The sequence below is a fragment of the Carlito syrichta genome, unplaced genomic scaffold (assembly GCF_000164805.1).
Source record: "Carlito syrichta isolate Samal-C Ts95f unplaced genomic scaffold, Tarsius_syrichta-2.0.1 Scaffold269596, whole genome shotgun sequence".
Lineage (NCBI taxonomy): Eukaryota > Metazoa > Chordata > Mammalia > Primates > Tarsiidae > Carlito > Carlito syrichta.
Window position 1 is genome coordinate 6621 of NW_007213692.1, and position 27033 is coordinate 33653.

Consider the following 27033-nt stretch of genomic DNA (forward strand, 5'->3'; position numbering starts at 1 on the left):
CATCAGAGTTCTCTTCTCCTTACCTAACCCTGCCAACAATCCTAGACCAAGACCCACATGGGTCACATAAGCAAGATGACTCCCTAATCATACACCACCATTGCAGTTGAGTAGCTCAATTCCACAGGGTATAGCATGAAGCAGAATGATGGTTCAGCACTCTACTGGGAAACCAAATCCAGACAGTTGCGTTTAACACAAATGGCCCTGATGAAAGATATGCAGATTCATCATCCAGGAGGCCAGTCCTAACAGCCTTGATCATGACTTTCATAGGACTTTAGAGCATTTGGAAATCTGGATGCCTCAAAGCGAACCAGATGGAACATGGCCTTTGCCATAAATAGAGAGAGTGAGCCAAGCACCACTCATGGAGATGAAAACTAGAAACCAGCAAAGTGCCCTCAAATAGAAAATTGATTAAATAAGTTACAACAGAACCATGAGGTAATGCATAACCTTGAAAAATACGTTTCTAAACAATATTGAAAAACATAAGCAAACATATGTAGAAAACATGAACATTGTAAAAGAGTATATTTATATATACACATAGGAATGTATTTTATGTACATATGTGTATACACACACATGCTCATGAAATACACATAGTGCCTGTCAACCAACAATTTTTTTTAGGTAAAACACATTAGTCTAGAATTGACTAAAAGAGACTAGATTAGAAAATGCCAGAATGCATCATATGGAATAAATGCACGTACACACACACACACACACACACACACACACACACACACACACACACACACACACGATGATGCCAAATGAAGAGAAAGAGCTTACAAAGACAAAAGTGCTAACAGTGTAATCTCTGGAAGGTGAAGTGATAAATGATGGTTATTTTTCTTAATTAACTTTTTGACATTTTCTAACCAGATCACACATTACTTTTAAAACTGAGGGCAAGGACACGAGAAATGCCTGCTTTGTGTAATCCAACTAACAAGACTTCACATCTTTACGAAAACCTTGAACACAGCACTCAAGAGAACGGGGCTAAGTTAAGAGCTGCCAGTACTGTGAGGTGTCAGGTGAAAGCCGATTTCCTCATCAGCGAGCAAATCATATTGTGTCGGGTCCTTATTGGTCACCCTCGCTAAAACATTCAGGCCCTTTTTTCTGAGGACAATCAAATTCAAAATGTACACATTCATGAGTAGCAGTATGAATCCCAGACACCGGCTTGGAACTGGGTAGACAAGAGCAACAAAAACTTCTCATAAGGACAAATGTAGGCTAAAGTAATAAGGCAAGAAGTACAGTGCGTTTTAAGTCAGGAAATTATTTTAAGGAAATTAAGAACGTGCCTCTGGGAGGGCAAAACTCGCCCATCAGCTGTATTTACTGAGATTACAGGCTAGCTGATTTCCAAAACAGCTCCTTTCTAAGAAGGCCAGATGGAAACGGGACTGTAAGATGGTTAAAAAGGGAAGAGACAGGGAAGCCTGCTCCCCGGGGGCGGCCCTCCCCAGAAGAAACACAAACCCTCAAACATCTGTGTGCCAACCTCAGCTTGGGGGGGCCTCCGATTCAACTTATCTTCACCCCAGTCTAATCCACAGGCTGGTAGGGAGAGCTGCCTGAGCGCCAGGGGCCTGGGGGCCTACACAACAGTGGAAGAAAAGCAGAAAACTAACCATCATATTCTCATCACAAACCGAACAAGAGACACAGGGTCGAGCCCCAAAGACCAGCAAAGACCAGTGTCCTTCAGATGCTGGTTGAGATCCATTAGCTGCTCAGGAAATGCATGTCGCGCCTGTCAGCCAACAATTTTTTTTTAAGTAAAATGCATTAGTGTAGAATAGACGAAAGGAAATGAGGATAAAAAGTGCCAGCCGGGCTCGGTGGCTCAGCCTGTAATCCCAGCACTTTGGGAGGCCGAGGTGAGCGGATTGCCTGAGCCCGCGGGTTCGAGACCCACCTGGGCAACTTGGCGAGACCTCATCTCTACAACAAATCAAAAATTAGCTGGGTGTAGTAGCGCGTGCCTGTAGTTCCAGCTCCTTGGAAAGTTGAGGCAGAAGGATCGCCAGAGCCCAGCAGGTCGAGGCTGTGGTGGCCAGGAGCGGCCACTGCACTCTAGTCTGGGTGACAGAATGAGACTCCAACTCAAAAAAAAAAAGAAAAGAAAATGCCAGAATGCAACACATGGAATAAGTGTAAAACTTTCTCATAAACCGTTTTTTCAGCTGCATATACACAGCACATGTGTGTGCACACATACACAACAAGCACACGCACTCACAAACACTCATACTGAGTAAGACTCCATTTCTTGCTATAGATCATGGTCAAAGTTTCCTTCTACAAAAAATTCCAGGATTCTCAGCCACAGAAAGAACAACAAAGTGTGCCTAGGTCATACGTGCAGAGGCTTTTCCAGGGTCATTCCAGAGGGAAGGCAGGGATGTTTGTGGAAGTGAAGGAAAATACCAGTGCCTGTGAGAACAGACTGCAAAGTTTCAGACACCCCCATCCCAGCTTTGCCATCCATGGGAGGTCAAGAAACAGAACCACCTGCTGCCAACCCAGAAGCCTTGGGTATCAGCTCCCTCCAACTCACTTTACCCCCTCCCCTTCAAGTCTCTCCCAAATTTTGTGGTAAATCGTCAAAGTTTTTTTTTGTTTGTTTTTTTGTTTTTGAGTTGGAGTCTCACTCTGTTGCCCAGACCGGAGTGCAATGGCTGCTCCCGGCCACCGCAGCCTCGACCTGCTGGGCTCCGGCGATCCTTCCGCCTCAGCCTTCCGAGTAGCCGGAATTACAAGCACACACTACCACGCCCTGCTGATTTTTTGATTTATTGTAGAGATGAGGTCTTGCTGCCCAGGCGGGTCTCGAACCCGCGGGCTCAGGCAATCCACTCACCTCAGCCTCCCAAAGGCGCAGGATTCAAAGTTGTTTTTTTTTTTTAACTGTTTCAAGCCTGTACACAGACTACCTCCACTCAGATAGAAAACTCCATAAGGAAGCCCAAAGCATCCAGTACAGACCCATAATCCACTGATGCAGATATGGGTATGGGCTCTGTTTCCAAACACCACGGAACAGCTGGCGCTTAGCAATGGTATCCCTGCAGGACCGGAAGGGGAAAAAGAGTGGCCCTGGAACTAGGCAACCAGGGCTTAAACCAGGGCCCTACCCTGTCCTAGCTGTGTGGCTTTGGGCAGGTTAATTAACGTCTCTAAGCCTCAGTGCCTTCATCTCAAAGCAATGATAATATCTATTTAACAGGGTCATTGTAAGGAGCAAATAAGTTGATCAACAAGAAGCACTTAGAGCAGTAGGCAATCAACAAATACCAGCTATGGTTACTCACACTTTGAGCACGTGCATGCTTAATTCCTATCAACGACTGATCTGAGAAGTTAACCCTCAGAGACTTCAGAGCATCCAGGTGTCTGGTGTTTCCTGGGGCAGGCATTCTATGTGACTCTCTAAAAGGAAAATGGCTGGGGGAGCTGGTTGAGTTGACCGTGAAGAAGCCTGCATGGCAGACTTGGGATCTGAGTCTCCTGGCAGCTGAAGAATGGCAGTTTGCTGAGAAAAATCAAGCCATCACCAGACACGAGCCTTAGGAAAACACCGAAATGGATGCCAGGAAACCAGAAAGGGCAGGTACAGCAAGAAGGTGTGAGAACAGTTAAATTTCCGGCTATAATTTCAGCATAAGGAAAGAAACGCCTCAACAAGCACAGCGGTTCATGGCATAACTGCCCAGGAGAGCAAAAGGAAGACCAGGAATCAGAAGGAAATATCCCAAGGCTGGCTTGGGGATGCCACAGCGGAGGTGCCACTGGGTCACATGAGGGCAGGGGCAGGCAAAACACCTGGAAAAGAGCAGAAAACAGAACCCGAGGGCAGCAGCAACCGGTGAGAGGACCCTCCTGTAAGGTAGGACAAAGAGAGAGAAGCAGATGGCCAAGAAGGAGACGCAAAGCATTTGTTGAACTTTCAGAATGCCTGGGCCTAACTGCAGACAAAGGAGAAAGGACAATCGGAGGTGAAGACAATAGATCCAAGATCCAGCGGGATCCCAGAGGGGGCAGGAGACCTCAGCACAGGTAGAAGGTTAAGTGCTGGGTAGTAGGATGGACTTGCCTTCTTCAGAAAGAGTTCCAAGATAATCTTTTCAGATTACAGCAGCATCACCAAAGGTGGCTGGGTACGGTAGGGAATAAGCCTGGAGGAACTTGAGACGCTGCCAGAAATGGCTGCTGATGTAAAGCCAATCAGGAATTAAAAAGAGAACTTGAGTCCAAGTTCTCAGAGTCCAAGTTCACAGAGCTCTGTGAAAAACAGTATGGTGACTCCTCAAAAAATTAAATGGAGAATTACCACAGGACACTGCAATTCTGCTTCTGGGCATTTATCAGAGAGCTGAAGGCAGGGTCTCAAAGAGACACCTGCACACTACGTTTATAGCAGCACCATTCACAACAGCCAAGAGGTGGAAACAATCCAATTGTCCATTGATAAATGAACGGATAAGCAAAATGTAGATATACACACAGACTATCAACCTTAAAAAAGAAGGAAATTCTGACACATGCTACAACTTGGTTGAAGCTTGAAGACATCACAGTAAGCAAAAGAAGCCAGACACAAAAGGACTGAGATACTGTATGAATTCATTTATGTGAGGTTCCGAATTAAATCTGTCGACACGGCAAGTGGAATGGCGGCTGCTCAGGACTTGTGGGTGGGGCAAGGGAGGCCAGGTAGTGATTAATAGAGATGAAGTTTCCACTTGGGAAGATGAAAACCATTCTGGAGATGGATGGTGGTTCCGGTTACCAACAATGCTTTGAAGTCACTGAATGATACACTTAAAAATGACTAAAATGATCAATTTAATGTTATGTTATCATATTTTTAAAAATTGTTAAGGGATCTGGCTGCAGCCCTGGGGCTAGGGAACACCACCTGAGGGATTGTAAAGTGGCACAACAGTGGGTTTGTCTCCAGAAACACCTGGACATGGGGGAACAGGAACCTGGGAAGCGGAGGTGATCTCAGGTGGCCACCTAGCAGAAGAAAGTGTGGGGAGCTGGTGTTCACACACTCAGTGGAATTTCCTCGTCCATTTAAAACGAAATCTTGCCTCAATTCCTCCATGTGTGTGTTTTCTCACTTAAATGACCTGATCAAAATTTAGTCACTACCTCAATGGAAAACGACACTGTTGAAAACTCTCTTTTGAGGCTGTGTTTCTCCCGCAATAAATACCGTCTGAAAATCTTGCTCTCCCTTCATGAAAGCATAAAACCCCGTGGCGGAAAAAGTCCTCCAAGTGGATGTAAGTGGTAGTTTCAGTTCTGAGAGGTGATGACAGGGTTCGGGGCTCTCGCAGACAGAGAACAGCTGCCAGGTCACCCAGAATAACGCCATGAAGGCATAAGGGCTCACAGATGAGGAAAGTCAAAACAGCCCACAAGAGCCACCCTTTGGGAAACACCACATAACCTTTAAGAAATGCCACAGTCTGAAAAACACTTTCTCTGCATAAGACAATTCACAATGGCATTTCCTGCTCAACACAGCAAAACTAAAAGCGAAAACAACACAAAAACTAAGGCTGCGTCGTATGAGACCTTAAATCTCCAATTCTGAAAGTATGTTCATTATTAAATAATATGATACCAAATTAGCAGCAAGAGAGGCAACATTTCCAATAAAATGCCACACACCCACCTTGCAGATAAAAGGTTTGCATCAATGCATGAACATCACTAGATTTAATCATGTCTTATAATAAAACATCCCCCCAAAGAAAGGTCTTCCCTTTCTCTAGTCACTAAATATTTGACTTCAAGGGAGGTAAGCAGACACAAGTCAAGCCCAATCAAATTTAGTATGTAGGAATATATTTAGCCATCTAAAATTACTTCTGGGCTCAAAACTTCCTATAATTTTTGTCTATTCCTATACTCCACCAGTCTGTTTTTCTAAAATGCCACTGAATTCAGTAGTAAATGTACCGAACACACTGCTAATTTTAACCTTGAGGCAGCTTTAGGCGATATCAAATTCCCAAAAGAATTCACCTAAAGCTTTCACGTATGGACCTTATGCATTTCTTTGTCTATCATTCTCCAGTTTTTACAATAAATTCATGTAAAGATCAAGAAACTGTAATGAAGAGGCCCAGGGCTCTACACGAATGCTCACCCCCTCAGAGGTGAACAGTAAAAGCTCTGACTTGATTCATGTCGGTCATAGCAGCCAGGAGACCTGTCTCAGTGCACATCCATCTTTGTCCCAGAGTGTATGGCAAAGCCTTAAGGCTGAGACATGACTTGCCTAGAACAATTCTAAAACAATCGCCCTCAGAATGCTTTCTGAAATGATACACTCAAAGAAGATTAAAAAGGGGCAGCAAGGACAAAGACATTTTCCACGAGTCGTGAGGAGTCGAGTGAAAGCCGTAAGTCAATCCCTTGGAAGATTCTTGTTCTCTGAGGGAATTAAGACAGCAAAATGCAAACCACACCGCTCTTTCTGCAGAAAGACAGCCTCACACTCACTGCCATAAGGGGATGCCAAGAATTGCGGGGTCCTGGGGCTACTCCACGGCCCCTCTCTGCATTCTGTGTTCCAGGTACCTCCACACCAGGGAGTGTCCTGAAGAACCCTCAGGCCTCACGTGAGCGGAAGACATCTTTCTTCCAAAGGACAACAGCCTGAAGCCAGGTCACCAAAAGTGAGGAGAAGACTAGAAAGACCAGAGCGCTGCATGGCTCACTCTTCTGCCCGGTGCAAAGATCCGCTAAAGGCAGACGATGTAGCACCATTGCCAGGACGTAGCAGCCCTGGCGGATCTGGTGCAAAACATCTTTTTCATTCATCCCTCCTTGTTTAAATCAAGTAAATTCAGAACCTCTCCTTGCCAAAGAGCAAAGAGAGAAGCAATGAAAATACGTAAGAGCACTCGGAGAAGGGAGGAAGGGAAAAAGAATTTCACTGCACGTGGAACAGATGACGTTCACTACAAAAGAGACCCCGGGGCTTTTGCTCAAATTCAGGCTTTGCAGGGTGTATAGTCCCTTCTCCTAGCTGGCAGAGGAAGCCCTTCATCTCAAAGTCAGCCTTGATACAAAGTTTCAGCTAGATGGGAAAAATAAATTCCAGTATTCTATAGCACTGTAGAATGAATATGGTAAACAACAATTTAGTGTATGTGTTGCAAAGCCAGATGAGAGGGCTTTGAATGTTCATGACACAAAGCAATGATAAATGTTCAAGGTGATGAATATGCTAATTAACCTAATCTAATCATTACACGCCATATACCTGTATCAAAATATTGGTCTGTATCCCATAAATATGTGCAATTATTACATGCCAACTAAAATCAAAAGAAAAAAAGAACACAGCTCTGGAAATGAAATGAGACCTCTGACATCAACAACTAGTATCTCAGACAAGTGAATTCACTGCAATAAAAATACCTACCTCAAAAAAGAATAATAAAATAAAATAAATAAATGAAAGTCCATCTTAAAAGTGGCTGGCAACACCTCATCGACAAGGGTACCTGCATACTCAACGTTCGTATACCTAACCCTGAATTATACAGATTTAAAAGGAAAATAAAACAAGCAGCTGGCACCTACCTTCACCCTGACCGTCTGGTCTGACATGCTGCACATCATGTCATTGATGGATCTGAACAGCTGCAGCAAAGACTCCACAAAGTCAGCCTCTCCTTTGTTTTCATATAGTCTGCAAAGAAACACGAAACTGTAAGCACCTGGCAGAGAACATTTCAACACGGCTGTAGCCATGAAGGAAGTTGCTTGGGTGACAAGTCAGAATGTGAGGCCATTTCCTCAACACCCATGAAACATGGAAGGCAACTTGGCAAACAGATTAATCCGGACCACTCAACTACGGAGATCCATCGCCACATTAAAGCCGATTCTTAATGATACTACGTATTGCCTTTTTGCACTGCAACATACTACACTTTATAAGCCTGGAAAACACCACAAATATACAGAAAGGGAGGGACAGAGAGAGGAAGAGACGGAAGGTAGGAGGATGAAGACATTCAGCCTTAATTCCATCCCAAAGAAATTGCACTATTAATATTTTGGTGTGTTTCCCACCAGTGTTTTTAAACCCATAATGCCACATATTGAAAATCACAAATGCACTTAACTGCCTAAATTTACTATGATCTTATAGCTATTTTTAAGTGATATGATACTAGTAAATTTAAATTACTGTCTTTCAGAGCAATGACACTACACAAATTCACTCATCTTAGAATCAGTGGCAACAAAAAAATTTTCAAGAGGTGGGATATACTCAGTAAGTGAATAATGAGGGAGATGTACATTGGTTACATGTATGCTACTATATGTTACTAACTATAAATAAGTTTCATCTATAAATTATTTCTTAGCAGTTACTTCAAGTTGCTGCAATACTAAAAAGCAATGCATTAGCATTTTTAAATATTGTGACTTGGATGTTTTATTAATACAGGCTAGTTTTCTGCCTAATTAGAAGTATACCATACCTGAAAACTTGTGTACATTGAAAAATTTTGTAAACTAAGTGATAATTAATTACCCCAGAGGTAATCTTACATTTAAATGAGTCTCACTGTAAAACAAGTTCTGTGTAAAATGAGAAACTTCAACCTAGTTTATCTTTTTTTGTAAATAATGGTTTTCAAATAAGGGTTTGCTTAAATGGTGTACCAAACAATTAAAATTATGAATTCATGAACTTCTGCTTTCAGGTGGCATGGAGAACATCTGGCAGACTGGTGCAACACTTGGGAAGGCTTCAAGGATGCAGCCATTTTTCCCTTCAGGGTATCTGCCAATTCCTAGAGCTACACGGGGTAAAAGATAAAAACTCAAATGAAAATCTCCATCAAGCAGAGTGGAATTTTTACCAATCATCAGAGAAAATGACTATTGTTTGGAAAACACCAGGGAGAGAAGCCCCAGGTAACACAGCAGACCCTTAGGGAGCCAGGGCACATTAAATGTAGACTGAAGCTTACCAAGGCTACAGTGCAGCCTTGATTGAGCATAGTCTCTGATTAGAGTAAGGTGGTCAGTAGCACCTTTCTCTGTCTAGAAGAAGGCAGGATGAATTATCACTTCATTTGAAGCTTCTACAGTATTACATACAAACAGTCCCACTTCAAATACAAATTACAAAACTCAGCAAAACAAAAAACAAAAAAACAGATCACATGGTCAAGTCAAAGAGAAAAAAAAAAAAAAACAGACCCATAGATGATTGCAATAGTACGGTTTCCTAACTAGAACATCAAAACAACTATAATTGTTATATTTTAAGATAGAGAAAATAAAATAGATCAAAAATCGAAGGCAAATTTTTTTTTGAGTTGGAGTCTCACTCTGTCACCCAGACTGGAATACAGTGGCATGCTCAAGGCCACCTCAGTGCCAATCTGCTGGACTCTGGTGATCCTTTCACCTCTGCTTTCCAAGTGGCCAGAACTACACGCATGTGCTACCACACCAGGCTAATTTTTTTACTTATTGTAGAGACGAGGTCTCACAATGTTGCCAAGGGTGGTCTCAAACCCATGGGCTCAGGCAATCCTCTCACCTCGGCCTCCCAAAGTGCTGGGATTACAGCTTGAGTCACCATGCCAAGCCAAGAAAAATTTTAACAGAGAAATGAATCTATAAAAAATAATCAAATGGAAATTCTAAAACTATAAAAAATACTATCTAAAATTAAGAATTCATTATATGAGTTAACTAAGAGTAGACAGAGCAAGAGACAGAATTAGTGAAATGGAAGACAATCCACAGGAAAATAACTAAGCAGAAGTATACAGGAATAAAATGCAGAAGAGAGCTATCAGGATATGTGGGCACAATGAAGAGATCTAATATACATGTAATTGAAGTGCCAGGAGAAAAATAGGAAGATAATGTGACAAATGTAACATTAGAATAGATAATAGCCACAATTTTCCAAAATTTTCTAAAGATATCATTCTAAAAATTCAAAAATCCAATACAGAATAAATAAAAAGCAAAACATTACCATGCAACCCATGGTAAGACTGTCAATAACCACAGACAAACTATAAAATAGAGAAGAAAAAGACACCAATAACTTCAAAAGTATTAAAAATAATAATAATAAGTCTGAGAGCTGATTTTTCACCAGAAATGATGGAAACCAAAAGATAACAGAAAACATCCTTCTGGAGGAAGAAAGCCAACCTAGAATGCTATAGTAAATGAAAATATATTCCAAACACAAAAAATGAAATAAATCATTTTCATGCAAAGCCATGTAGCCGGCCTAGACTAAAAGTAATTCTACGAGAAATTCTTTGGACAGAGGAGGAATACTCCCAAAGGGAAATGTGAAATTGAAGAACAAAACACAATTATAAAACACGTCAAAAGAATACTGATGGTATAAACTATATAGCTATGTCTTATGAGATTTAAAATATATGTAGAATTGAAATGTAGGATACATGAAGTAATAATACAACAGAGAAGAAGGAGAAAATGAGAATTATAAATGTGTCATCTTCCTAGCCATATCTAGCATTATCAGGGCATTACAGTAATAATTTCAATTATTCTACATTAAGTCCAACATGCATGTTACCATCTCTAGGATAATTGCTAAAATTATAGTAAAATAATATTTAGCATGCAAAGAAAGTAGAAAATAATGAGATGATAAAAAAACAAAGTTTAACTGGTACAAAAGAATACAAAAAAGGAGGAAAAGGGGAACAGAATAGAGATGGATAAAAGAGAAAATTAATTCATGGCCAGGCATGGTGGCTCACGCCTATAATTCCAGCATTTGGGAGACCAAGGCAAGAGGATTGCCTGAGTCCAGGTGTTCGAGACCAGCCTGGGCAACTTGGTCAGACTTCATCTCTACAATGAATCAAAAAATTAGTCAGGCATGGTGGCACGTGCCTGTAGTTCCAGCTACCTGGAAGACTGAAGTAGAAGGATCGCCTGAGCCCAGCAGATCGAGGCTGCAGTGGCTGTGAGCATGCCACTGCACTCCAGGCTGGGCTTCAGAGTGAGACACCAACTCAAAAAAAAAAAAAAGGAAAGAAAAAAAATTAATTAAAAAATAACAGATATAAACCCAATATATTCTTTAATTATATTATACATGAATGAAATTCTCAATTTAAAAAATTGTCAGACTAGATTAAATAAAAATACAGATATGTTGCTAATGAGAGATATGCCTTAAATTAGACAAAGAAAGGTTGAAAATACAAGAATGCAAAAAGGTATTCCATGCAAACGTTAATGTAAAAGATTAAGAGAAATTTTGCATATTGATGAAGGGGTGAATCCACAAGAAAGATATCACAATTATATATCTGTATGCCCCAAATAATACAGCTTCAACATCTATAAAGCATAATTAATGAATTTTTAATATTTTTGAAATTCTACCAAGATCCTCTAAAGGATGAAAAATTAATCATCAGCTTCTCTGCTGCCAACCAACATGTTTAGAACGTATAAGTGTCTGTTAACATTTTAGCAGTGATCCCTTTGAAGTATTTTTCTGTAACTAAAGATTACTAGGGAAGTCTCCAGAATTTCAACACATCATTCTCTTAAAGAAACCAGAAAGAGTCACCTGTATGACCCGCCTCGAAGCAGAGGAAAGGCTGAGAAAAAAGAACTCAGACATATTGATAAATAGATGGATAAAATGCACTCATTCTTCACTCTACTTAAATAAGTATTCATTAACAACGAATGACAGGATCTTTGTCTATTAACTACCTTCTGTTTTGTGACCCAGGGAATGACAGCTAAAAAATCTGCACAACTTATTCATGATCAATAACTAATTATTTACAAAGCCAACACCAGGTGACAGGCAAAAACTCTACAAAGCACAGGAAAGCCAAAAGAAGAGCCAAGCGATAACTAGATTTAGTAATTTGATTCGGAAGGTCTAATGCAGGATATCTGTTTTCTGGCTTTCTAGTTAATGTGATCCGCCCACACAGAAAACACAGACAAACAAAAACCAGTGGAGAAGCGCCCCTGGCAGTCAGGAATTTTTCATTGGTTTCCCCAGGAACCAAATATCTTTGGGCCAGAGCTTTTAAACTGCCGTTCTCATTTCAAAACAAAATGAGGTTTGTAAACAAAACAAAAAGTATGGAACTGCATACCAAGAAAGACAGTAAGTTAACTGTGATAAGATTCAGTATCTTCATCTCCAAAGTTTCACTTCTTTGTTCTTTGGAAGAATAATGACTGTCAATTATCTTGGAATTTAGCAAAACTACAGAATTATAAGAAAACACAGTAGACCATTTAGAAAGAAGAAAAATAAAAGATCTCAAAAGTTTATTCGAACCGCAAAAAGGAAAACACACTCTCATCAATTCCAGCTGTGAGCACAATTGTTTTTCTCCCAAGGTAATAAATGTGCTGCAGGTAAGACAATGAGAGGCTTACTTTGTTTTCTTCCCCACTTCTGAAAGCACCACACAGGAGACCTGCTTAGAGCTTGCTGGGGATCAAACATTCAGACATCTGCATGAGATGTAGGACTTCTTTTCCTTTGAGTAGCCCATACAAAATAGAAATATAATTCCATCTAAAATCAAGGCCTTTGATATCACAGAAGAAGAAGTAACAACTGACTTGCAACAAGCAGTTAGGCTGAGGAGGATAGAAGGGGTGAGGTTATTCCAGGATTTTAGCCCTATTGTCCATGCTTCTAAGGGCGTGAGATTTTTTTTTAACCATAGAATTTGTAAGACACCAGAATATCTTTTCAATGATTTTAGAATACAGATTTAAATTAGAGAGTTTATGATATCCACACAATGCAGCTACATTTTGAGAAATGTTATGTCCTTCTCTTCCTTCAAGACTCATAGCAACAACGAAGATCCACATTTAGAAAACCTATGAAGAAAAAAATATAAAGTCTGGGATACAGGTAGGGTTCAAAACTTCATTAAGTATTTATGGAAGAAGAACGAGATAAAGGAGAAAGAAAAGGGAAAGAGAAGGAGGGCGGGAGGGAGAAAGGGAATGGAATGTGATCTTCAACATTTTCAGGATCACAGTGAAATAGGGACCTAGCGCTTAATTCACAGACACCGACACCAAAAGACAAGTTATAAAAGGAGAGGTTTATTAGCCAAGAGTCAGGCCAGCGGCCAGTTGCCTGCTGGACATGCCAGTCCCACAGCAAGGGCCCCCATTTGCTCTAGGGGCTTGCTTAAATGAGGCAAAACCACATTGGGACTTTCCAAGTGGGCCAAACCGTAACATCCTGGAGGCCTAGGTACTTCTCAAACAATGCTAGTGGGGTTCACAGAAGTGGAAAAAAAAAGTTGTTCAACAGTTTAACCTAGCCAGCAGGTACTGTTGCCAGTTTCCAGGAAGGGAAATTTTTAACTATGTAAAGGCTGAGTACACGCTTAACTGTGCAAAGGCTGAGTTCATGCTTAGTCTAATTTTTGACACTGTAGATGTCTTTTTAAGCCCCCTTCCACAACAGCGGTACTTGATTAACTCATGCCTGGAATGCCCAGGCAATAGTCTTGGAGGTTGTGACTCAGATTCTGATCACTTAGTGTCATCAACAGTCTCAGCACTCCTGACAAGCAAGTTATCCCAGCAAATAAACTCAATGCTAGATCAGACCTGGCTCCTTCAGGATCCACACCAGGACAAAGGTAGGTGGAGGGCCCACGGTCTGTGCCACACTGCCAAGCAACAGAAAGAACACTTCCTGTCTCATACACAAGGGTCAGCTGAGTACTAGGGAGGACCCCCCCAAATCGGAATTTATTTATTAAAAAATTGTGTATTATTCTTACACGTTTAAACTTCAGTCACCTGCAAGGTACTCTTCGTTTAAGGCAATACACCAATGGAGATGCTTTTTCCCCTGCTCAAAACAGTTTTGAACTCACCTTTTAGTGCTTCTGCTATTTTTTGTTTCACCTCCTCTACATCAGCAAAACGTTTCCCTCTGAGGACTTTTTTTTTGTTTCCAGGGAAACAAAATAAACTCACTCAGAGTGAGATCAGATGAATAGAAAGAGTGAATAGAAAGTTGCTGAATACTCAGCACAGTGTGGGCAGGTATACTTGTAAATCACTCATCATGAAATGGGCAAACGCATTAAAAATTCACTGAATCCAAACGCAGCCTCTCACGACAGCACTAGCTGGTACGCTGATGCCGATAGCTTCCTAGAACACTTGCCTAGTGGGAGAACACTGTCTACCAGGGGCCTGCCCTCCAAAAAATAATTTCTTCCCTAGAATTTCCACTTGATTTCAGTGTAACCCAGCAGGACTGAATATTGTCTATGGGTCACTTAGCGCTCCAATGACTGAAAGCCAAAGAGACAGTGGTGACAGGAGTTTCAGAGACTGACCCCCAAATTAATGTGGAGAAAGGCTCTGCAGAATCTAGTTAAGTAGGATTTAGTATCCCAGAATGAGCTAGAGAAGTTCTGAGCTCTCAGGCAATTAGGGAATTTCTAAGCTCTCAGGCAATAGACATTCTGGATTAAAATTGTGAGGAAGAGAATGCTAATTGCCCACCCGTTATATATTTTTCCCAACTCTTTTACTAAAAGAACTGTGATTCTGCTGAAAGCATCAATAAGCCCATCTAAAAATCCTTTCTAGCCTCCCTTGCAGCTAGGGTAGTCATGTGACACAGTTCTGGCCCATGTGACAGAAGTATATTACACTTTGTAAGAATAGGGAAATGCTCTTTCAAAGAAGAGTGGCTGGCACAGTTGCCCCTCTGTCTTCCCCTTTCCTCTGTCCAGAATGCAGATGTGATCCCAGGAAGAGCAGGAGCCATCTTGGGACCGTGAGATAAAGAGACAGACCCAAAAGATGATGGGGCAGAGAGAGAAAAGAAGCCAAGGACACAAAGATACCAAGTTCTCATGCAAGTGTATGAGCTTGGAACTCTTCCTCTGAGTTTCATGTTATTTGAGAGGAAAAAAGTGAGCCTCACCTAGTAAACATAAATTAGGGCTAGGTGCAGTGGCTCACATTTGTAATCCCAGCACTTTGAGAGGCCGAGATGGAGGATCACTGGCACCCAGGAGTTCAAGACCAGCCTGGGCAACACAGCAAGCCCTCATCTGAACAAGAAATCAAAACATTAGCTAGCTAGGCATGGTGGTAGTGTGTATCTGTAGCCCCAGTTACTCAGGAGGTTGCGGCAGAAGGATCACCTAAGCCTAGAAAGTCCAAGCACTTGAACTGGTGACTAAGACCCCAACTCAAAAAATAAAAATAAAAAACACATAAATTGGGTTTTTCTGTTATATATGGCCAATCAAATTGTTATTTATTTAGATTGATAAAACTAAATACATGTTATGAACCCTGGTTCTAAGACCTTATGCCATTTGTGCTTTGAAATTGAAAGACATTAATGAGAGAGGCAGAGAAATAATTTGCTACTGGTCCACCTGGGTGAGTGAATCTTTTCTAAAGCAGCATTAATTTACAAATGATTATAACATTTACCGTGATAGCAAAAACACACTATCACTGCACATTTCTTTTCATTACAAATCTCGGAAGGAACAGGAAATCAGCAGTGTATCTGGAAAAAAGATGAGCATCATCAACTTCCCAATCCAATGTCATATTGATCACAAACTGCACGTGACTAAAACTTTTCAAATAAAACATGAGAAAATCCCTATCACCTGACTGTTGCCTTCTTTCAAGTTTTTTGCTTCAGAGTAATCAGAGATATAAAATTAGGGAAAAATATGAAAGCAAGATAGGGGGTACCAAGTTCATTTTCAAATAATTAACTATTAAAATAAAATCAAACAAAATGCAAGAATATATAACCTAGAATACCACGTTATCTTTTATATCTAGCAGTGACAAAAATCACTGGTGGCTTAGACCCTTCAGAAAACAATTCCACAGCAAGGATCTCACCAAAGCAGCATATGCAAAATAAAAGAGCGTGCCTTTGATACCTTAGTCAATGATAAAACCATGATACCCTCAAACACTGGGTCTTTGTATATTAAAAAAAAAGGCAGTGTAGAAACTGTGGTTTAGTCACAAAGACCCTAGAATGAGCACAAGCATGCTCAGTCTTTTGACCAGTAACAGGAATGCTGGTATCATTGATCACTGGTAGTGACCACCCCGCTTGTCCCTTTTATAGGTCTACACACAGTCATTAACTTGTTTCTTTGGCCTTATTTGACCATATTTCGGTATTTATTTTTTAATTTCCTTTTCCCTTTCTCCTGAGCCTATGTGGATACTTCTGCTTCAGACAAATGAAAATAAAGTGAAGAGGAACGGGAAGGATGGCACTGATGTGTGTCCACACTGCTTCAAGTCCCGATTTTCACTGATAGGTTGGTTACAGAGACTTGTGCTTTTCAAAGGCGAAATGTGTTCTCTAATTCAGGGAGACACTGGTTCATGAATTCCATCTCTGTGTGTAGAACTCATTTCAGGCACAGTGTCGATCTAGAATAACCAACATCCATCAGCATTACTCATGGTAAGCCACCCACTCATGGTTGGCCATCCCCCAAAACAAGCAAGCAGAGTAAGTCGAACTCCACACCCCACACTCAGCAAAATCACTTTTCATGTTGCTTCTGTCGGTGAAATCACTGGTTCCACAGTGAAATACCATGGGCCAACAGGAAGTTCTGTCCTTTTAGCGAAGTTCTTAATCTACATCTATAATATTAATGTTCTCTATAAAATAATGACGCTATTAATACCCCCAATGTATTTTTAAGATATTTTTCTTGAGGCACAGTATACATATATAATTTATCACCTTTACCATTTTTCAAGTATACAGTTCAGGGGTAATAAACACACTGATATTCTTTTTTTTTTTTCTCCTGTATCCCCCTACATTTACTATAAAGTTTGAAAGTAATTTATAAGTTATAAGTTTGTAAGTTATAAAAATAAGTTGTAAATTTCACAGTATGTGAAATATGTCACTACACCCAAAGTCCTTTCCCATGCTAATGTCATATATGGGAATATCTCTCCAGAAATAAAACATGTTTCTGGTTGAAGAAAAGAAAGGGAGGAAGCCCTCTTCCCAATTTCACATGATTTTGGCTGCTGTTGTTGGTCTTATTTTTGTTTGTACTTTGGAGGCTTTTTGCTGTTTAAAGATATCTTGAAAAGACCTTCAGAGCCCCTTGATAAGAAAGGAAGGAAGAAGGGAGAAAAGAAAGAGAGGAAGTGAAGGGTTTCCTAAAAGTCCTGTCGTGAACCAGCACAGGTGATACCTACTGATTGAACAGTATCCGTGAGCGCACAATGAACTTGAAGATGTACTCTAAGGCTTTCATAGCTTTGTACAGCTGGTCATTTATCCCCGGCTTCTCAGCATTGTCCACATAGTTCCTTAATACTTTCGTCAGCTTCCTATTCACAATGGAAACACAGAAGTAAGTTCAGAAATTACAATATCTCAATCCTGAACTGATAAAGAAATACACAAGTGGGTTATTGTTACTTCAGCTTCCACTTATCAGTATACGCGTATTTGCAAAATGTTTTCTAATCAAAGTGACTGATAAAATACTTCTCAGGGAAGCAAGGTCTGAGAATTTAATACGCACTTTCGAAGTTTAGATGTTATTCTAAGCAGGTTGAACACATAATCTAATTTAATCTCCACAGCAACACTACAAGGCAGTATTATCCTGTTTGACAGTTGAGGAAGCCAAGTCTTCAATAGGAAAAACTAACTTCTCCAATGTTAAACAATAAAATCAGCCAGGCACAGTCTATAATCCCAGCACTTTGGAAAGCCAAGGCAACCAGTACTTGCAACCAGTAGTTCAGGCCATCCTGAGCAATATAGCAAGACTCTATCTCCAGAAAAATATATTTTTTAAAATTATCTGGATACAGATGGTACATGCCTGTAGTCCCAGCTACTCAGGAGGCTGAGGCAGGAGGACTGTGTGAGCCCAGGAGTTCATTAGAGTGACCTATGACTGCACCACTGTACTTCAGCCTAGGTGACAGAATGGGACTCCAGCTCTTAAAAAAAAAAAAAAAGAAGAAGAGGAGGAAGAGGAGGGGAGGAAGGAGAAGAAGTAAGAGCAATTGTCATTAGAAAAAACTTTTTTTTTTCAGAAAAGACATTACACCAAAAATATACTTGGACTGGATAATGGTGACGATTTTTAAACACTGTAAATGTACTAAGCACCATTGAATTGTACACTTTAAATTGATTTGGTAATTTTTTTTTTTTTTTTTGAGTTGGAGTCTCACTCTGTCGCCCAGACTGGAGTGCAGTGACCACTCCCGGCCACTGCAGCCTCGACCTGCTGGGCTCCGGCGATCCTTCCTCCTCAGCTTTCCGAGTAGCCAGAATTACAGGCGCGCGCTACCACGCCCGGCTAATTTTTTGATTTATTGTAGAGATGAGGTCTCGCTGCCCAGGCGGGTCTCGAACCCGCGGGCTCAGGCAATCCACTCACCTCAGCCTCCCAAAGGCACGGAATTACAGGCTGAGCCACCGAGCCCGGCTGATTCGGTAATTTTAAGTTGTGTGTATTTCACTGAAATTTTTTTAAAAGGCATGAAACAATGTTATTTTCTAGAAAGCACCACAGCTATCTCTACTTGTTTCAGTTGGCTCTCTAAAACTAGAGTTCTTACAGTGAAAATTACAATTCCAAAAATAATTTTTAAAGAGGAAACATTCTTAAATTTTTAATGAATTTTCTAAAAATCCTTAGATAAAAGAGTAAAAACAATATATGAGACTATATCAGTGGATACATTAAAAGATTTTTAAATTTTTTTCCACATTTCCTAATAATAGCATTTCTCCAAAAGCATTCGGTTTTAAAAACATAACGACTATACTTCTCTTAGCCTACATATTTATAAAGTATGATCTAAAACTCAGTAATTCCCAACACAAGATTTAAAACCTTTTCCATGATAAAAAAAAAGTCAACACAATTTATAATGCATAAAAATTAATCAGAATTATTTTTGCATTTTTCATCCTACTATAGAAGTAATTGTAGACATTTGGTATAAATAAAATATATATTGGAAGCTTAATTTAATTCATAGTTTTATAAATGAAGTGCTTATTTCACAGATAATTGTTTTTAATTCCTTGGTAAAAATAAAGAAAAAAACACTGAACTTTTTCTACTGTGCTGCAATTCAAATAACTAGAAAGTTCACATGATAATAGAGTTACTCAATCTTCAGGGTATGTGAGAATATTAATTTTAAGAAACAAACAAAAACATCTAGAAACATACAAATATAAGTAACCAATCCCATTTATACATAAATACATAGAAATTAACATAACAATTAGTAAAAATTTTACCTAACACAGACAAGATATGGGAAATCATAACACTGCTGTCTGGCTATATAAGAACGATACTTCTGGAGGGTATTGTGGCAATACGTATTATAATATCTATTGGCTATATCTATTACAATTACAAATATTCCAATCCTTTGATACTGGCGATTCCACTTTCAGTAATTTGTCCTATAGAAACAATTACAAATGAAGTAAATGCTGTTCATTGTAGTATGATGTGAACTTGTAAAAATATGTAAACAATGCAAATGTCTTTCAACTGAGAACTGGCTAAATAGATTGTGATACATCCCTACAATAGAATATTGCGCAGCTATTCAGTACAAAAGGTGGGCATCAGAGGGAGAGATTCCACCATCACTAACATAAAAAAAGACCAGTTATGTCACCACACTATTACAAGAAAACAGTAGTTATAAAAAAAAAAAAGGAAGGTCTATGAGGGTCTATTCTGTATTTTATATTCTCTCCCTTTGATCTTTTGGTCTATCTTTATTCCAATACCACAATATCTTGGTTACTGCAGTTTAATGGTATATCTGAAAATCTGGTTCTTCTTCTGAAAAATTATTTGGTTATTTTAGATATTTTGCATTTTCAAATAAATGTTCAAATTGGCTCATCAACTTTTTTCCACAAAAGCATGCTAGGATTTTGATTAGCATTGTGTTGAAACTATAGATTAATTTGGGACAAATGAACATTCAAGCAATTAATTTTTCAATCCATAAACATGGTATATAATTCTAATCATTTAATTCCTTTTAAATTTCTCTCAGCATGTTTTGCAACTCTCAGTGCAAAAGTCTCACCCATCATGAAATTTATTTCATCTATCATTAAATTTATTTGATTTTCGAGAATATAGCAAATTATACTGTACTTTTAATTTCATCTCTCAATTTTTATGCAAACAACTGACTACACATACAACTGAATTTCAACAGCTAAACATTAAAGTCAGACAATGTTGATGAGGATACAGAGTAAATGGAACATTTCTAGATTGCCAGTGGAATGCAAAATGGTTCAAGCATTTTGGAGAACGGTTTGGCAATATTTTTATAAAGTAAACTACAAAACGTACTCTTTAGCCCAGCAATGCTACTCCTATTGCACTTGTTCAAGGCAAATGAAAACCACGTCCAAAAGACTTGGATAAGAATACTCATTGGAGCCTTATTCACAATAGCCAAATGCTAGGAATACTTCACCTATCCATCAACAGAAGAATGACTATACAAACCAGGGTATACTCATGCAACAGAATATTATTCAGCAATTAAAAAAATCAAACAATAATGCACTAAGTGTGGAAATCATTTTATAAGACAAGAGCCACTTTGTGTTAACCTACAGCTGACCAATGAGTGGCCTACCATCAAAGTCAGTCACCAACCAATCAGTACAACCATGTTTCAATCCCTCACTTGCGTGGTGGAACCAGAGAGACCAGCTCCCTTACTATAAAAACAACCTCAAACCGAGTACTCGGGGACAACAGCTCTTCTATCCTACTCTCTGCTCCCTTCCAGTGTACTCAACAAACTGTCCTTCTCTACTCTGACTTGGGTGAATTCTTTCACCGCTGGCAACTCCAACTAACTGGTCGCTACCCACGACACAAAGCAACCTGGATGACTCTCAAAAAAGCACTAGGCTAAGAGATGCCAGACACAAAAGAGTGCATGATACCACCGATACAGAGTTCAATAACAGGCAAAACAAACTTCTGATAAGAGAAAGGCGTGGCACTGACTATTTCTTTGGGAGTGCGACTGACTGAGAAAGGGTAAGAGACATTTTTTCAGGCAATGGCCATTTTTACATCTTGTCTCAGGCAGTGGTTACAAGAGGGTATGCAACTGTCCACACTCACGAAACGAGCATTGTGCTCCGTGTAAAATAGAATAGTGAAAAAAAGTTTTTAAATTTTAAGTAAGCAAAAATAACCTGATGCCATTTTGTAAAATAAGCAGACATAACAACCATAATCATGTTAATATACGCATAAAAATAAATCCAAGCTAGCGGTTGTCGCCGGTATGTAGCACTGCACGGAGGGAACTTTTATTGCTGCCATATAACTGCTTGGTAATGTGAGATTTTCTTTCTTTCTTTTTTTTTTTCTTACATTGAACACATGCTATTTTTAAGTGATGAAGTCGTAGTGGAATTAGGTAATTGTCGTTTCTGTTCATACATCTACACTTCTTACCACTACTTACCCATCAAATAATAATCCTTGTTCATAAAAATGGCCCTCAAGAAATAACATCCATAATAAAAGAACAACTAAAGCAACTTCAATGTAGTTTCATTTTTTTTTAACATAGTGAGCTGTGCTACAATGCTCCAAAAACTAGCAGCATGCAAGGAGCCAGGAAGGTAACAATCAACAAGAATTATCTGCTAACCAAGCTTCTCCAGTCACCCACTCCGTATGTACCAAACAAGAATTCACCGTGGCTTTTTTTAAAAGCCACACAAAATACTTTTATTTTCATGAAAGTAATCTGCTAGGTTACTGACAGCATGTCCAGTAAAGCTGCGAGCCAGGAAGGGCCAGACTGTTCATCATGGTTATATAATAAGACATTCAGAAGAGCAACCTTCACTGCAATTATGGATGAGCTAAGAGAAACTATTTTACAGATAAATCACAATAAAAAAAAGCTTTTTTGGATGACTCAGTGCATGTGAAGTCATTTCCAACACTGCTCAGGTGGCAGAGCTCCTGTAAGGAAGCTTGATACTCAGAGGAGCACTCCTGCTTGCCATTCTAAAGAGGCCAGGTCTGCAAGATCCTCCGGCAGTAATGTTCATTTGCATTGGCTGGAACGTGCAGCCCACCGTTTGCCTCTCATGGTGGTTTTTACTGCCTAGGAGAGCATCCGGGGTCCTGGTATAAAGTCCACTTCCCTTGCTTTAACTTATTTTCCCAAACTTGCCGGACCACACACCTTTTCTTATTATGCCCATTAACATCCTAGGGAATAAGCATACCATAGAACACATTTTGGGAATCCTTCCAAACAACTCATCAAAGCAAAGCAAAAGAAATAATCATGATTTGCAAAGAGAATGACCCAGAACCAAAAAATAAATCTGCCAGGCCATCTTATACCTGCACAAAGATCAAACCCCTTGGCACTAGCTAGAGGGACCGGGGCAACTGGGGCATCAATTAGGTCACTGAGAGCCTGCAGCAGCTCCGTGAAAGGTAGCTCAGTGGACAGAAAGGAACCCAGTCATGCTGGTTTTATGGAAAAGCAGTCCCTAAAGCTAATTCCTCCCTCTGTTCTCACATGAACTGGTGCTGGTCAGCCCGTGGAGCTCCAGCACCTGTGAACTAGCTATGCAGGGGAGCTGCAGATTGGGGTCAGAGCACCAAAAAGTACTCCCCATTATGGAAAACTTTCATATCCTCTCTTGGAGTGCTTTGGGAAGGAAGGCTAAAGAGCTCGACATTTATCAAAAGAAAGAGACTAGATGAACAACAGTCTAACATAAGCCTGCGCCTGCCAAGTCCTTCTATAGGGGAAAAAGGAAGATGCTTTCTGTGATGATACCTAGGACTAGAATGCCACCTGGCCCAGAGAATAACACAAGTGCATCCACAATGTGGCTAAAACTATTGACTCCTTTGATAGTTCAAGGTATAAATATTCAGATTCAAAGTGCTGAAGAACTACTCAAGGTTACTAGTTTATTAAAACATGGTAAGAATGCCTATTTTCCAAAATAAAAATCTCCTTTTCAGCAGATTCCAGAGACTACATGAGAGGAGGCCGTTCTTATCTCAGGCACATCACAGCATAAAGACAAAATGTTCCTTTTTGTTTTTCTCATTGAACAACTTGCCAAAAGTTTCCCCCATTTCTGTTCCCCCACCTATGAGAATAAGGGTATCATTCTTTCCCCAACAACACAGTACGATAAGGCTGAGGTCAACAAAGCAATATGGAACGCGACATAATAGGCTGATTCCTGGGTCTCATCTTCTGGAACTAAAGTACAAAGTCTAACCTGAGAAGAGCTCTTTGGTCGCATTTCAATCAAGAAGCAGAATCTTGAAAATGAGCACACAGGAAGATCAGCACTTTGAATCTGAATATTTACACCCTGAAATACCAAAGAAGTCAATTGTGATTGACATAGTTTTAGCCACATTGTGGATGCACTCGTGTTATTCTCTGGGCCGGGTGGAATTCTAGTACCATGTATTATATCACAGCAAGTGTCATCCCTTTTCCCCCTTGAGCAAGCCCCGCACACTGGTATTTTGGTCGCTAGAGAGAAGGTGCCACCGACTTGCCCTCCCCACAGCCTGTAAGGAACTGTGTAACACGCCAACACGCTGGGCATCGCCAGTCAGTAAACAAAATGTTTCAGCAAGCATTTATTAGTGAGCAAGCACAAAGAACTCATCAAGCTTGAAGATCTCGCAGCTCTTGGCCCACCTGGGGCTCCAGCCACCATCTTGCAATAGCATGCACTCAAGGCAGACACGAAAGAATCCCGGCACAGGATGGGAGTACCCTAAAAAGTGGCTTTCAGCAGCCAAAATCCTCTGACCTTGAGTTCACAGCTGCACACAGGCAGGGAAAACAAGGTTTTACAGAAGTATGTTCCAGACACAGAAAGGAGTTGTTGTTTTTCCTTTGTTTTGTTTTTTGAATTGGAGTCTCACTCTGTCGCCCAGACTGGAGTGCAGTGACCGCTCCCGGCCACCGCAGCCTCGACCTGCTGGGCTCTGGTGATCCTTCAGCCTCAGCCTTCCTAGTAGCTGGAACTACAGGAGCACACCACCACGCCCGGCTGATTTTTGATTTATTGTAGAGATGAGGTCTCGCTGCCCAGGCGGGTCTCGAACCCGTGGGCTCAGGCAATCCACTCACCTCAGCCTCCCAAAGGTGCAGGATTACAGGCTGAGCCACCGAGCCCCGCTAGAAAGGAGTTTTGCCTCAATTTACTGACACTAATGAGAATCCTTTCTAATGACTCTAAGTGGGGTATGCTTAAAGAAATCATGCAAATCTTTATTTTTCATTGCAACTTACACAATAAAAAGTTTGAATAAATGCCAGTAAACCTCACCATAAGAGAGCAAGAAATTCATCATCATAAATCTAGTAATAACGAAACCCAACGATTGCTTAGTGCTTTCTGAATACTAGGGATTATTCCAAGCGCTCTACATGCAATACTTATTAAAATTCTCATACCAAAAAATAGCAAAATCATGTTTTTTGGTTTTGGGGGTTTTTTTCCACAGACGAGAAGGCTGAAGATTAGCGAGGTTAAGCAACTTGCCAATATCAGAGAACATGTAGCAGATCGAGCTGCATATCAGGTCCAGTCAGCCTGACTCCAGGTCTGTGCTCTTGAACACCAGGTGAGCCCAGGCATTGTGCATGCTCTCTTGGCGTTTCACTAGACCTCTGGGGTACAGATGGGGACTCGGGGGAGAGGTGACAGGCAGAGGGGTGGGCAGTAAGAATCCAAGCCAGGCTCGGTGGCTCAGCCTGTAATCCCGCACCTTGGGAGGCTGAGGTGAGTGGATTGCCTGAGCCCGCGGGTTCGAGACCCGCCTGGGCAACTTGGCGAGACCTCATCTCCACAATAAATCAAAAATTAGCCAGGTGTGGTAGCGCGCGCCTGTAGTTCTAGCTACTTGGAAGGCCGAGGGGAAAGGATCGCCGGAGCCCAGCAGGTCGAGGCTGCGGTGGCCGGGAGCGGCCACTGCACTCCAGTCTGGGTGACAGAGTGAGACTCCCACTCAAAAAATAAAATAAAATAAAAAGAATCCAAGACAATGACAGCTGAAGCTTATGAAACAAAAAGGAAGGCACTCTGTCAAGAGCAAGGAGATACACTGAAAAGTACCAAACTGAATTTCATTCACGATAAACAACCAATCACCTCAAAACAAGAACATATCCATTTATTCATTCATTAAAGGCTCATTGGGAAGCTGCAGTGTGAAGGCACTCTGCACCCATAGATCAGTTTTGTTGAACATAAACTAAAGATTTCAGACATAAATGGAAGGTGTGGAAGAGAACAAGAAAGTATTCCAGAATATTATGGCAATTTATCACATATCTCTTTCAACAAAATTTTTAGGTCTGCTAGCAAGAAAACAGTAATAAAAATTATCCCAGTAAATTCGGAGTTTTGAGAGGGGAAATATACAGTCACAGACAAAAGCATATGTAAAAGACCCCGAATAACAAACATGAAAACAAGAAGCACTGGCTTTAAAACAAAATAGGAACTTACGTATAGGCTAACGTTGCACTGAAGTGTTTCTTAATGTATGTTTCCAAAACAGGGTTAAAATGCTGAAATTTTCTATCAGCAATTAGTCCAATGATAAATACCTGTTGAATTAATAATATTTTCATTAGCCACATGACGTAAACGATGTTGGAATCTTCATCTGAACCATTTGCACCACCATGTGAAGAAACGAACTGCAACATGTTCTGACAGAAGTTGGTAGCTGGCTGGTTTACATCTCTTCTTACCCTAGAAATGACACTGGCTAATATAGTTTCATACACCAAAAACAAAAACACAAAAACTTTCTACCTCTCCAATTCCCTCTCCTTTGACTGAATTTACAACTGCGAATACTGCTTTCAAGGTCAGGGTGACGGATTCCCTCCCCCAGTTTCCAAGGCTGCAACAGAATGTATGGATGTCTGAGCAGCTGAGAAGTAAAAATCTCTTACCAGAGCATCAAACACTAATGTATCAAAGGTCTCACTCTCTGAGTTCTCCATCATGATGTTGAAGAGGGCATCCAAGGTATCCTGGAGAAACTGCACAGACACAGCAGGTCGGTGGATAATGTACACTCACCCGGAATCCCCCCACAACAGAATAACTATCATCCCTGCAATGTTCCAAATACCCACCTTTCCCCAACACTACCTATAAAGCCATTCTGGGATTTGTGTCAGCCATTAGATGCACAAGAAAAAAATTTTGGATAAGTGAATTCAGAACAAAGGAATGCCACTCCAAGCCAGGTAGCGACAATCACAGCAGGGAGACGTCCTCCTGTCTCCTTCCCACAGGACTTTCCCAACCCTCTTCCTGGTTTTCATCAGACTGGGGGACAAAGAACTGGTTGGCAGCTCAAGAAGACTAGATCTGACTTCCTATAAACACTGAATACAGAACTCCAGCTAGTACAAGACCTTCCTTTTCGACAGTAACTTAAAAATCACATTTGCAGTCCACTCAAACCTAAATATTACCACCTTCAGTGACACAGCATCACTAATTTAATGAAGAAAAGAAAACATTAAGAGACTTCATAGGTAAGTCACACTATGACACACCTTCAAGTCCCACTGGAAAAGACTACTGGAAACGATGACCCCTGTGATTGGAGAAGTGTAACCACAGGGAGAATGCCATAAAACAAAACATCGTAAATGTTGGCCCTAAACATTACGAAGTACTGACATATATCATCATTACTCATTAGGGATATGCAAAGCAAAACCATAATGAGATATCACTTCGCACCCAACAGGGTGGCTAAAATTAAACAGATAAACAATAAGTGTGGGCAAGAACGCAGAGAAATTGGAACCCTC

At 40.5% G+C, this 27033-nt stretch overlaps 1 protein-coding gene across 1 annotated transcript in view; it reads right to left on the reverse strand.

Annotated features, from left to right (window-relative positions):
• Window positions 1-1039: 1039 nt before the first annotated feature.
• The window catches only part of LOC103254094 (dedicator of cytokinesis protein 1-like), a gene marked incomplete at its 3' end in the record, with an annotated part of 86593 nt that continues 60599 nt past the window's right edge, over window positions 1040-27033 (reverse strand). The window contains exons 19-25 of the mRNA XM_021709640.1: window positions 26158-26247; window positions 25703-25803; window positions 17335-17469; window positions 7639-7747; window positions 3877-3995; window positions 3016-3095; window positions 1040-1210 (exon numbers count right to left, since the gene is read on the reverse strand). Of these exons, the coding sequence (XP_021565315.1) occupies window positions 1040-1210; window positions 3016-3095; window positions 3877-3995; window positions 7639-7747; window positions 17335-17469; window positions 25703-25803; window positions 26158-26247 (805 nt within the window). The remainder of the gene's footprint in view (window positions 1211-3015; window positions 3096-3876; window positions 3996-7638; window positions 7748-17334; window positions 17470-25702; window positions 25804-26157; window positions 26248-27033) is intronic.